Source organism: Pocillopora verrucosa, chromosome 12 (assembly GCF_036669915.1).
Source record: "Pocillopora verrucosa isolate sample1 chromosome 12, ASM3666991v2, whole genome shotgun sequence".
Taxonomy (NCBI): domain Eukaryota; kingdom Metazoa; phylum Cnidaria; class Anthozoa; order Scleractinia; family Pocilloporidae; genus Pocillopora; species Pocillopora verrucosa.
The window spans coordinates 16,311,751-16,325,278 of NC_089323.1; the positions used below are offsets into that span (position 1 = coordinate 16,311,751).

At 36.3% G+C, this 13,528-nt stretch overlaps 2 protein-coding genes across 2 annotated transcripts; both read right to left on the bottom strand.

Annotated features, from left to right (window-relative positions):
- Positions 1–2,455: 2,455 nt before the first annotated feature.
- On the bottom strand, positions 2,456–3,940 carry LOC131783323 (NADH dehydrogenase [ubiquinone] 1 beta subcomplex subunit 7-like). The gene is made up of 3 exons (XM_059100058.2): positions 3,801–3,940; positions 3,519–3,687; positions 2,456–2,671 (listed from the first exon to the last, which is right to left on the bottom strand). The coding sequence occupies exons 1-3, from the start codon at positions 3,823–3,825 to the stop codon at positions 2,614–2,616; spliced, it is 252 nt and encodes an 83-aa protein (XP_058956041.1). The 5' UTR covers positions 3,826–3,940; the 3' UTR covers positions 2,456–2,613.
- Positions 3,941–4,394: 454 nt separating this feature from the next.
- On the bottom strand, positions 4,395–10,246 carry LOC131783423 (uncharacterized). The gene is made up of 8 exons (XM_059100174.2): positions 10,034–10,246; positions 8,544–8,994; positions 7,957–8,010; positions 7,094–7,223; positions 6,491–6,569; positions 5,704–5,800; positions 5,037–5,090; positions 4,395–4,538 (listed from the first exon to the last, which is right to left on the bottom strand). Exons 1-8 carry the CDS (start codon positions 10,133–10,135, stop codon positions 4,456–4,458), a joined length of 1,050 nt encoding a protein of 349 aa, XP_058956157.2. The 5' UTR covers positions 10,136–10,246; the 3' UTR covers positions 4,395–4,455.
- Positions 10,247–13,528: the final 3,282 nt, after the last annotated feature.

The following is a 13,528-nucleotide window of genomic DNA, read 5'->3' on the forward strand; positions in this document are numbered from 1 at the left end:
TGCCTTGCATATGGTGGGCTGTTGGAACTTGTATTTTTATGATATCAGTCCCACCAGCTCACCAATATGCCAGATGATATTATGCAGTAATTCTTGAATTATAAACCTGTTAGACATTACATTCTGGAACTTGAATAATCCTCATCTATATCAACAATTATATATATTTTATTTTTCAAAGTTGAGGATTAAGGGTTAAGTTTAAGTACTTAAAAAGACATAACAAAATCTAAATCGGAAGTGGTTTTTCTTTAACCCATTACACCTTAAGATCATTATGCATATTCTCCACACTGTTCTCTATACATTTCCAATGGTAGAGATGGAGAATTTTAAGATGTGGGTGTCTTCTGTCATTATAATCTCTCGCACTGTTCTCAGAAATATTTCTTTTAAGCCATTTCAAAGTAAATTCCAAGGGCAAGGGGTCTCAATTTTGAAAACAATCTAGGGCATTAGAGCTGCAATAGAAAAGAGTGGGGTTTTTCTTGTTACTTAAATAAACAAAATGGAATTTTGAGAAAGAAACCTGACTGGATGATAATAAACAAAATGAAGAGTTATTGTTCACGTTTTATCTCTAAACTGGTCAGATTGCCTTCCACTTTTTCAATTTTTGACAAAGTAATGAGGAGCAATATTGTCTGACTAGTTACAGTTATTTTAAATCATGGTGCTAAGGAAAAATCTTGTCTGGCATATGTTGGGCTGTTGGACCTTGTATTTTTATGATATCAGTTCCACCAGCTCACCAATATGCTAGATGATATTATGCAGTAATTCTTGAATTATAAACCTGTTAGACATTACATTCTGGAACTTGAATAATCCTCATCTATATCAACAATTATATATATTTTATTTTTCAAAGTTGAGGATTAAGGATTAAGTTTAAGTACTTAAAAAGACAACAAAATCTAAATTGGAAGTGGTTTTTCTTTAACCCATTACACCGTAAGATCATTATGCATATTCTCCATACTGTTTTCTATACATTTCCAATGGTAGAGATGGAGAATTTTAAGATGTGGGTGTCTGTTCTATCATCATGATCTTTCACACTGTTCTCAGAAATATTTCTTCTAAGCCATTTCAAAGTAAATTCCAAGGGCAAAGGGTCTCAATTTTGAAAACAAACTAGGGTATTAGAGCTGCAGTAGAAAAGAGTGGGGTTGTCCTTGCTACTTAGATAAGCAAAATGGAATTTTTAGAAAGAAACCTGGCTGCATGATAATAAGCAAAATGAAGAGTTCTTGTTCACGTTTTATCTCTAAACTGGTCAGATTGCCTTCCACTTTTTCAATTTTTGACAAAGTAACAAGGAACAATATTGTCTGACTAGTTTCAGTTAGTCATGGTGTTGAGGAAAAATCTTGTGGTGGGCTGGTATGATATGTATTTTTATGATATCAGTCCCACCAGCTCACCAATATGCCAGAGGATATTATGCAGTAATTATTGAATTATAAACCTGTTAGGCATTACATTCTGGAACTTGAATAATCCTCATCAATATCAACAATTATATATATTTTATTTTTCAAAGTTGAGGATTAAGGATTAAGTTTAAGTACATGAAAAGACAACAAAATCTAAATCGGAATTGGTTTTTCTTTAACCTATTACACCTTAAGATCATTATGCATATTCTCCATACTGTTCTCTATACATTTCCAATGGTAGAGATGGAGAATTTTAAGATGTGGGTGTCTGTTCTGTCATTATGATCTCTCACACTGTTCTCAGAAATATTTCTTCTGAGCCATTTCAAAGTAAATTCCAAGGGCAAGGGGTCTCAATTTTGAAAACAAACCAAGGCATTAGAGCTGCAATTGACAAGAGTGGTGTTGTCCTTGTTGCTTAGATAAGCAAAATGGAATTTTGAGAAAGAAACCTGACTGCATGGTTATAAGCAAAATGAAGAGTTATTGTTCACGTTTTAACTCTACACTGGTCAGATTGCCTTCCAGATTTAAGCAACAGACTTATCAGAGTTCATATCCAACTCACATAGCCTGCCTCCTTTCCCTTCAGTTAGGTGTAGTACAAAACTCAAAGTGCTGTTAAAGGAGCCCAGATGACTCTTGTAAATGGAACAGTGACTCTTAAATCTTATCGTTAACTCCTAACTCCCATGGGTTACCAAGACAGAATTCCTCATTACAATATCAATATATAATCAAGCAGACAAGTGACAAAAATAAAGAAAAATTTATTAATTAGGAAGAATTGTGAATGAAATCTTCAAATTGAAATGGTTAAGGGAATTCAAACATGACTCGCATAGTCTCCCAGTTAATGAATCCACCCACTTGTACATTCTTTGATGTGTCCCTCCCTCAGGTTAAGTGTTGTGAGAAAGTTTTGATGAATGAGCTCAGATAACTCTTGCAGAGGAGACAGTGACTCTTGCAATCTCCTAATAAATTTAAATGAGTAAAAGAAAAAAACTGTCTTATTTGGAAAACATGGTTACTTTTAATTCCCTTGTAACAATTTACACCATCAAGAGGTTCTGCAAATTCATGTACTGTCATAATACAAAAGTATTATCATTCATCATAAGATGGCTCAGGAGGTCACAGACTGGTAGCAGAGAAAGTTGGTAGAGTTTCACTCTGCTGACTGCTGAAGTTTCCTGCGTTCCTTTTCTCTCACTCTGTACATATAGCTGTTTCAAAAAGGAGATAGAACTCACCTTAAAATATGCTAAATGCATAGATACTTAGATAATTTACTATTAATTGAAGCTAAGTTTCCCAAACATTAGGAAATGCAGTAGCCCTTGTGCTTCCTGTAGCTGATTCATGGCAGAGATCATGTTTGTAAAGTTTAGGTGTTCCAAACAAGTACAAAAATAAGCCTAAATTGAAATGTTAGTTGAACATGGTTCAATTTAATGGTATTAACTACATGTTAACACTTCAAGACAATTCCACTCAGTATTTCACTTGGGAATAGTATTTCTTATTTAACACTGATGACTTACAAGCAATTGGGTGGCCATTTCTGCAGTGAACTTGTTATTATGGGAAAGAAAACGTTGATATTGACCAGAGGAGTGAATTACGTGGATCACAAAGTGGAGGGGAGGGGAGGGGGAAGGGAAAAGAGAGAAATTTACTGCATTATTCTATATTTATCCTAGCTCACTTGTTTTTAATGTGGGAGACTTAGAAATCAGTAAGGGAGTGTAGGAAATCTGTTCTGTATCCAGACCAGTTGACATACTCGATCACTGCTTGAACACATATCGCACAATACATTTCCTTGCATCAATAACTACGATATAATATTGTCCTAAAAATTCCGTAGTTATAAATCTTTTCTTTTTTCCCTTCTAATAACTCTGTTTTTAGGTATATTCCCAATTAATCTAGCCATTGAATTCGAGTCATAAAAAGGAATTTATAAACAAAATAAGCGTCGACTTATAAGAGGACCTGCCATAATAAAAGCTACCTAGATAGTAAGTCAGTGAAACATTTCGCCCATTCGCCCCTGTTGCATATACTTACTCATCGTACTGGCACCTATCCCAAGCATGCTTCTCGTGGTGACACTTCCATGGTAAATAGTAAGTATCCTTTCTACACTTCAGAAGAGGAATGAGTAAGTGGGCACAGTAATCTCTGGCCGCCAAAGGAAGTTTCGCGTCCGCCATCTCTTTAGCAGTCACTTTCATCACTTAAAATAAAAAGGGAGTTTCTCATTAACACATTAGCGATAAAATGAAATTTCCTGGTGCATTTTCAAAGGAATAACGACCATATTATGATTACAATTTGCATTATTCTCACCTGGCTCAAACCTCTCGTCCGCCATTTTGGATGTTTGGATGCATATACCCACAATGCCAAGAACCCTTAGTTAGTAAGAGGTAGGCACGTAACACGTGCACAGAAAACTTAAGACACGAAGAACCCTCAACCTCACTTCCATTATGAGCTTTGGCTGTTAAAGGGATTTCGTGAAAAAAGTCATTAATGTCTAAGAAATTATTAAATAAACTATAAAATATGACTTGAGCTGCACTTTTAGACAATTAATAATGATGGTTTGTGATGCATATTCTCATAGGCAATTTACAAAGTTTGTCAATTGACACATCTCCTTATAATGGCTTGCACTTATGGTTGAGTCAAAGTGAAAATCAGCTCAAACCCCTAACTCCTGGGGCAACCAAAAAAATTTCTCCCTACAATATCAATACATTTTAAAACAGGGAGGCAATGGGAAAGAATAACATCACTGAAGCACTAGCCAATCTATCGGGGACTCCTTATCCCAACCTTATATAATTTATTTTTTTTACTATGTGTCTGAAACCAAAATCCATATATTGACATCATGAAATTATGCCTCTGTTCTGCAATATATCATGCCTTAAGAATCAATAAAAACAAAACAATTCAGTTCATTGTATGAAATTTTTCTTTATTTACAAATATATCATCAGTCTTTAAAAAGTATCTGAACCAGCTGTTCATGACTACAAGGATCATCATTATCTGTCGAAGTCACTTCAGGCCTGGAATCTACAAGGAAAATAATAAAGAAATCATTCTTTTGAAAAAAAAAAATATCTTCAAATAGTTTTGAAAATTGAGTTATAGGTTGGTTAAAATAGCTCGAGCACAAACTCCCATTTGACCTTCCACAACAACCAACAACAGGAAGATGTCTTTGAAATGCCCCTAAACATAGCTGTCAAGAACCAGCCAATCACTGTGGAGCAAAAGGCTTCATAACACGAGGCATATCCAGTGGAAATCATCACTTGAAGAAAACCAGTGGTATACAGTCAAAATGTATTGATCCAGTTTGGAAGTAACTACCACATGAGACACATGCTTATCCTTCATAACTAGTGTATTCAACATAATGAGTGACCACAACATTTCCGAGATACAGCTGACCAGGGTCTGAAACACCAGGCACTTTCTATCTATCAGCACATGTTGCTGCATCACCTAGAGGAGCTTACTTGCAAGGTAACTAAAAACAATATGAGGATAAAAATCTGAGCTCCAGACCTGGGTTTCCATGAATCTCTTTGTCCTTGTTTGTATTTTTCAAATTGGCACTACCTGGTTACCAGAAAAATAGAAAGGAAAACAAAGGCAAGAATTGTTATAACAACAGATAAAGATAACATCAAGTTACATGTCAGAGGGCCCATCATACTAAAACCTATTCTGGTTATCATAACATGAAGTGACCAGCAGTATATCAGTTTTTCCCCTTTGATAGGCTGCTGGTCCATCACAGAGGTACCTCTTAACCTTTTATCATGGATGTCGATGCTGGTGCGCATTTATAATTTTGGCCCCTGCTATTCAAAACACAATTAAGTTAACTGAGGATTTTCCAACAATTTTTGATTCAGTTTTGTAGCTTTTCAGAAAATTTTAACTATTTTTATTTTTACCTTCCATGTTTTTTTCAAGTAGGCTTAAGGTAAAACTCTTGAAAATGTAAGTCCTAATATATGCTATAATTCAAGAAAAATCAAGGACAAGTTAAATTTTTAATTCTGGATTATCACTTTTCGCCTTTCTAATAACTGCACCCTGGGTGAAGAGAGCACTGTGATGATAAACTGTCTTTTGCAAGAACAGAAGAGAATGATTGGCCAGGCCCTAAGAGACCAGTATCCCAAATGTTGGGATACTGTGTCTACCAAACTTGTACTAAACATACCAAGTAAGTTATTGGTTCTTCTTATCTCTGCCACCAATTCTTTGTTGTCAAATTTCTCAATGTCACCTTCCAGCTGAGACACAAAACTACCAATAGCCTAGCCATGGAAAGATGTACAAGTGAACAGCTTTACTAAGTTCAATGAATCAAAATAAACTAAATCAGATAATTTTAAGGAAAGCCACCAAGAATCTACAAATACTTTTCAGGGCTCCTACTGCTGTTAGCTTTGATTTTAGTTGTCAGAATTCTTCAAAAGGAACATCACAAAAATACTCACAGAAGCCACTTTAGCCTACAGGGCAGGCATAATTTTGGCAAGCAAATGCTTGGTATTTTCTTAACAAAAGGGTAGTGAGGGTAGGGGAGTCTTCTTGCCCTTCCCCTACTCCGTAACCCCACTGTCCACTCAAACTCCAAATCAAAGATCAAACATGGCAGATCATATAAAAGATTGCAAGCTTATAATGTTAGCTTGCCCTAATAAGACACCTGCACTGCAGGTTAAAGCCACTTCAGATTGAGGTATCTGCTTTCATGCCAGTTATTTACTATGGCAGTGCTTACTGATGATCCTTAACCATTTGACCCACAACATTGATTGGCATCTAAATTCTCCTCACACAATATCACCCCTGAATCAACATTAGGGTCACAAAAATAAAGGAAATCATCACCTAGCAGCTCTTGATTTTTAAACATATTCTCCTTGTCATAATCTCATGAAATGTATAAAGAACATTATGGAGAATATGCATACTGATGTTAGGGTGTAAATGCATGTTACCTTATGTTGAGCATGTTGGTTTCTGATTTCCTGATGAACTTTTTCAAGATTCATCACTCTTTCCTGCACTTCTTTATATCTACAAAAAAAATCACTTTCAATTATTTCATAGGCTTGAATTCTCTAGGACCCTCTACCCTCCTAGAAAGGGCAAGAGTGCATTCCTACAGATGGCAGCTGGGTATTAAATTTGACTGTTGTACAGACAACAGTCAAATGTGCCAGGGGTTGCCATGGGGGGGGGGGGTGTTGTTGTTGTTGATGCTTCAAATTATTGATTGGCACAATAATTGCATACAATAGCCTGTAAGCAGAGCCTGATTGTGGCACAACCAGGTTTGAATTAGTTATAGAGGCCCCTCATAACTAGACAAGTGCCAGACCCCTCCTGCCCCTCTTGCCAGCCTGCTTTGCTCAAGACCACAAACATTTTTGCAGGAAAAGAAACACCTGTATCACAGCACTAATAATGTTGACTTTCTTATAAGCTATTTATTGTTATACAGAAATTAGTGTGAGCTGACACTCAAAACTGAGATATAAAAAACACATAAAAGTGCAAATCTACAAAAACATAGACCAATATTTTCTAAAAATAATTACCTTTTTAGCTGTTGATCAGATCTAGGACTGCTCCTTGAATCCTGTCTTGCAGCAGATAAATTTTCAAGTAGTTTTCTCTGTGCAAGTCTGTTTAGATTTCGCATAATGGCATCCTCTGTTTTATGATTGACTGAAAAAAGGAAAAATTTAAAGGAAAAGGAGGCAATTTTTATCAACTAACATAAACACTGGCATATAAGTGGCACTTACAGATAAGCTGCACCGATTTTGGTAACTGAAATTTAAGAATACTTTTGCATAGAAATCAAAAGAAATCACAAGTGGAGTCTTGATATATAAAATATGTTTTTAATATTGGTTGCTTCATCAAATTTACATGTGTATAATATGAAAAAGAAGTGTCTTCTCACTTTTTGCAAACTGTACTTATTTGTTTTGATAAAAACACAGATGAGGAATTTGGCATTTTTCTCCTCTGCAACTACTGCACCATTTACCATAGCGCTGTATTTTATTGACTGAGTGCCTGGAATACACCATGTTTTTCACATCCTCCAGGATGAATTAGCTTCTGAAAGAAATGTTTTGAATCCTCTTTTTGAAACATTTGGGATCTTGAGAATTTGCAACTGTCTTTAACCCTTTAACTCGCATGATTGACCAAGACAGAATTTCTCCTTACAATATCAATACAATATCAAGCAGACAAGTGATGAGAATACAGACAAATATTAATTTGCGGATTATTAGTTGATCCAATACCAAATTCTCAAAACTAACATCACAAGAACTGCATAGCAGACAGTTAGGAGAATTACTGGTGAGATCTCAGAAGTTAAAGGGTTAACTAGAGTCATTAATACTTCTGTGACCACCATAGATCATGCCATGACTATCAGTACCTTTTCTCAATGCATTGTTGATAACTTGTAAAGGAATATGCTTGGCATCTTTTTCTTGAAATAAAAAAGTAAATAAATCTGTAAATTCAATAAAAAAAAAAATCTGAAAGAAAAAAGAAGAAGACCAAAAAGTTTGCCATAACAATCATTACATGAAAAAGTAATCAACAAATTCTGGCTAAAGACCAATATTAGTTCACTGTGGAGTCTCTGTGGCTCAGTGGTTAGAGCATCGAAGTGTGGAATCTGAAGGCCTGAGGTTCGACTCCTCATGGAGACTCAGAATTTTCCTTTGTCCCACGCTCGTGACAAGACAAAAAAAACCTATCTTTCTCAACTTCTGGTTAAGTTTTAATAAGTTTGAAAGATAAGTTGTAACAATAAGTTGTCAACCAGTACATAATTTCTCTATACAGTATCACTGCTGGACCAAAAATCAAGGCCATGAGAAAAAAGGATATGATTTCCAACTACAGAAGTTCTTGATTGTTAAACAAATTCCCCTTAACAGTATCTTAAAAAGTGTGCAGAGAACAGTATGGAGAATATGTCTACTAATTTTAAGGTGTTGGGGGTAAAGCCATTACCTTTAATCTTTGATAAAGAGGGGCAGTCCTTCTCTAACTGGAATGGCTTCTTAAGTATTTTGATTTGTTGTTGTAAGAACTCATGGTCACTCATGAGCTCAGAGAGTTCCTCAGTATAATCCATAGCTTCTGAATCTTCTACATCAGCCAAACTTCCCTCAGGCTCAAACAAAGGTGTTGAATCAGTTTCTCTTGTTTGTTTTTTCCTTTTTGTACCAGTGGTAGTTTGTGGAACAGTATCTTTCACATCTTTATCTTTCTTTCTGATCTTTCTTTTCACAGTTTGGCCAGGAACTTTTGTAGCTTCTTGTAATCCCCTACCAGAACTTAGTGCTTTGTTTCTTTTTGATTTTTTGGCTTGTTTAATCTCAGAATTGTCACTACTCTTCTGCCTTTTCTTCTGCATTTGCCCATCTTTGGATAAATCAATTGCCTCCAGATCAGCATTTCTCTAAATATAGTAAAAAGATAACATGTTGTGAAGAGGCTCTATGTTGAAGACAAAGCAGGAGGTTATACCAAATCCTTTAGCCCCTAAGAGTGACAAGCATCTAATTTATCCCTGTTATATCAGCCCTGAATCAAACATGAAGTTATGAGAATAGAGATGATCACTAAAGCAGCTCTTGATTGCTACACATATTCTCCTTGTTAGCCTCTTTGGAAATGTATGGAGAACAGTATGGAGAATATGCATGTTGATGTTAGGGGGTAAAGGGTTAAATAAATAAACCTCTTCCAGAAACAGGTGTATCTGAAGATAATGCAACTGCCTCATAAGGGGAGAGGGGGTGGGGGTAACTCTTGAGATATTTTTTGGGTGGAGTGTTGCCATGAACTTTAACCCATGATGACCATCTTTAACCTTTTAAACTCTAGAAGCAGTAGGCATATTCTTTGTTCTGTTCTTTATAAACTTTCCATGATACTGATGAGGAAAGTGTGATCAGCAATCAAGAGCCTCTCTGGTCGTTGATCATTTCCCTTATTCTTATGACCTTTCTGTTTTATTAAACAGTGATACTGTAAGGAGAAATAACATATCAATCACTCTTAGGAGTTAAAGGGTTAAGAAAAAAATCATTTCATTTTGCTACACTGCTCAAGGAAAAAAGAGCTAACATACATTGTGTAATATCAACTTCATCCAGCCATTTGCAGCCATCAAAGCTAATCTTAACAGACAACCTTTCAGCCCTGAGCATTAACCCTTGATATACCAACCACCCGAAGGGATGTACAATATACTACCTAACTCCTGGATCCTGGAGGATAAATAACGACGTTACTCGTTTTTGTCACGAGCTTAGGATAATTACAATTTGTGAGTCCTCCTAAACAATCGAACCCCCGATCTTCGGATTTATCCTTCCGATAATTTCACCAACGGACTGACGGCCTATGTTGAGACTACTTAAAGTATTTTTTCTATAGTACTGTGGCATTGTGTGTTGACTTAGAGCTGTACTGTTATGAATCTTGAGACTCACATAAGAAGTTTCCGAACTGTTCACGTTACTAACACCAAGTGTTTCGCTACCGAGGTTGCTTCTCTTTCTGCTTCTTCGTCGTGATCCCTTGTAATAACTCATTTTTTGCGTGTAAAATAAAACATTAAGCTCTTAACTGACTCGTTTTCCAGTCTGGTTATGGAGTGCCCTACTTCACACCACACTAAGAAAGAGCTTGTCTACTCTTCACGAAACGCGAGCGTGACCGCCAATTTTGGAGACAATACCGGTAAGACCCTGGGATCGAGTCCTGCCAGACCATTTGGGGGCTGCATGCGTCATGATGCATCTCGGCATCAAAAACCCATTTATACTGGCTAGTATGGCAGTGAAATATTTTCACTAAAATGTCTGCTAGATAACAATTTTATGTTTAGGGGTAAGCTATATGTTCGCTGCAATGCGGAAAACTACCCTCTTTAACCGGTGCACTCGTCTTCAGGAGACAAAACATGTCCGTAATTTTTTGTTGGTTTTTGTTTCGGAGATGTTTCCTCGTTTAAATTTCCTATGGAAAAGTTCATTATAACATAGCTTTACAAGGCGTGCGCTTTGTAGAGGGTCTCAATGGGGTGATGGCTTTTACGGCTATCGGTTAAAATTTTGGCCAATTTTCGGCTAACGGTTAACACCTTTCCATTGTTTCCACCAGAGATATTTTTTACGGTTAACTTTTTTTACGACTAACGGTTAAAATTTGTCAATTTTTACGTCTAACGGCTAAATATTTTGGCCGTTTTACGGTTTTAGGCTAATACGCTCGATCCATTTGCCTGTGGGTCTGTGGGTTGCATGCTGACGTCTTTTTATTTTGCTTTTTTTTTCTACACGAAGCGAAAGATGTTTGAAAGTCTCAATGTTATGTTTCTCATTTCAGCTAGAAAGCATTCGATCGCATGACACTATGGAAAGAGTTGTAAATCAAAAGTATTTGCGAATAGTTTCCTTCAAAAGCAAAGGAAAGACAAAGACTTGAATACAAGAACGAAGCAAGGGAGGGTCCTGGGGTGCCCTTGACCTCCCCCCCCCTCCCCCCTTCAGAAATACGTAAAATGTGAATCTTGGTAAATGTTAGCTACAGACTCCAGAGACGAGAGACGAGCGGATTTTCCTCGCGTTTTCGAAAGTACCAAATTCGCTTCCACATTTTTATGTGAGCACCTCATCTTACACAAAGCTGCGCGCAAACGTTTTAGACGGTATTAACAGCGCAACGTGATTGCGCTCGAACGAAAGAAGCATCTTTTCTCGAAGATTACGAGGAAAACTTAAACTATGAAGGTTACCTGTTCTGTGATAGAAGCGCAAGATCTCGAGATCAGTGAAGTGCGCTCCTCTTGCTTTGAAAGAAAAAGTCCGATACCTTTCACAAAAAGGAATTCAAAATTTCATTTTTCTTAACCATTTAGCCCCTAAGAGTGACTAGCAGGTTTGAGTTATCTCATATCGAATTTTTTTAGCGCAAACTCCTTCAACGGTCAGTGATATCGTGACCTTACCAGAGGAACGAATCAAAGCTGTAACAATGGGTATAGTTTGACAGAAAAACACTCCTTTTGGATTTCCTTGATCCAAGTTTACGATTCTGGCTGACCCAAATTTAGGGAAAGAAAACTCTTATGTTGAAGCCTCGCATTTCAAAAATTGTCATTAATTCAGCGTAAACTGCTTTCCGGATATCTGGGCGGTCTATCTGCTTGGAAACTTTGCTCCCAAGATTTTTAATTTCTGAGTTTAAACTCCCTCAGTTAATTGAAACCGGCACAAAAGACATCACATTGAGTATCGCGGCTGTTACATACTTCAGAAAAGGAATTGTTAAGGGAACAATTCGTTGTATAAATTCATCCTAGACGTTTCTTGAAGGGTTAGAAGGAAAATTAACAACGTTCACGTCCACTAGTAGAAATTCGGTTTATCTGTCTGTAGTCAGTGTAATGATCAACTGGTCGTGAGTTTCATGGCAGACTCATGTTAAAACCAGGTTTGTTGATTTTCGTATCGTTATCTGTTTTTGGAGATACTGTTGACACTTTTCAATGCGAATTAACAACTCAAGATCTGATCCATTGACACTACCTCTGAAGCGAGACAATCAGTGAATCAAAGAAGTTTTTTATGGTTATTTGTATATATTTTTATAAAAAGTAAAAAAGAATAGCAACTATCACAAAAGCGTATATGAGTGTTATTACTGAACTGAAAAGTCTTGACTCAATATTGTAATGCGTGATCAAACATGGCGGGTTTCTTCTGAAAGAAAGAGTGCAATTTGTGTTTGCTTCAACTTTTCATTGGTTATATGACATGACACTAATATCCTATTGAACAAACACGTAAATGCAACAGACACTGGCGAGCATCACCGAGAAACTAGCGTGAGACTGATATGAAGCCATATAGGAGGTATATATTTTATCACAAGAGAGCTTTTTAAAATCCTTTTAACACCTTCTTTGTGGATAGAGTAATAAACAGATTCTCTTAAAAAAGGCACAGGTGCGGTTAACAAAAATGTTAAAAATGTCGATCCTTTAAGTATCTACTTGTAGCCTTTTTGTGACGTGGCTGAGAAACACAATGGCTAGAAGTTTGATCAAAACAGGAAGTCATAATTCTAATATTTCGTTTCAGTGGTAAGTGAAAGCTCAATATCAACCGACAAGAAACAAACAGAAAAACGTTCTTAAGAGCTTAAAATGCAAATTAATAATCGAAATATACCATTCTGTTATGAAGACATATTAGGGACGGCCCCATGATACCTGTAAAGTAAAAACTGCTTTTTTTTTCACTGACACGATCTAAATTGTTTGTCGTAAATTTAAATACTTTCATTGTGCTTTGTCCCCTTCGATTTATGGCCCAAGCGCGGATAGACATCTTATCTAATTTCACCCCTCCCCCTGTTGGTCATAGGTTGCTCTCGACCGTGATAACACTTGTTTAAGTTGTCAAGAGTGTCAGTTGCGTCAAGTGTAGCTTCGAGTGAAGACGTGTTTTTACTTAAAGGTAGGCAAAAGTTTAAGTTCTTCCTTAATTTACGTATTTAAACTTGCGTACACTCCAGTTAACGCCGTTTTTTTCTTAGTTAACGTTATTTTTGAATTATTTTCTAATTAAGTTCAAAAACTGTACCATATTTAATTTGTCGAATGTTTTTTTTTCGGGTACCAGAATGATTGAGGTGTCTATCTATAATCTCTTATTCTGAGCTAGATGATAATCCTGGTTCACGCGAAATCTTAACACTTATAGAATCTTTGTATAAATACCGGCCATTGGTCGGTTGATTCTTTAGAAAAATGACCACCAACAATGCCTTTTTTTCTGTTCAAAATTAGTGAGGACATAACACTATATTTCGGATACATAATTCGAGTACACTATAATCTCACTCCTTGTTGGTTGAAACCTTAATTAAAATACCTACAATGAACATTATGTTTAAAAGGGTAATTAACTTTTGGATAA

Coding starts and splice junctions, on each gene's coding strand:
- LOC131783323 (XM_059100058.2), bottom strand. CDS start 3,825: ATGGCGGACGAGAGGTTTGAGCCAG. Junction 3,688..3,800: donor GGACGAGAGGTTTGAGCCAG/GTGAGAATAATG, acceptor TTTTATTTTAAG/TGATGAAAGTGACTGCTAAA. Junction 2,672..3,518: donor GATAGGTGCCAGTACGATGA/GTAAGTATATGC, acceptor TTTTTGAAACAG/CTATATGTACAGAGTGAGAG.
- LOC131783423 (XM_059100174.2), bottom strand. CDS start 10,135: ATGAGTTATTACAAGGGATCACGACGAAGAAGCAGAAAGAGAAGCAAC. Junction 8,011..8,543: donor CTCTTTATCAAAGATTAAAG/GTAATGGCTTTA, acceptor TTTTATTTCAAG/AAAAAGATGCCAAGCATATT. Junction 6,570..7,093: donor TCTGATCAACAGCTAAAAAG/GTAATTATTTTT, acceptor TTTTTTTTGTAG/ATATAAAGAAGTGCAGGAAA.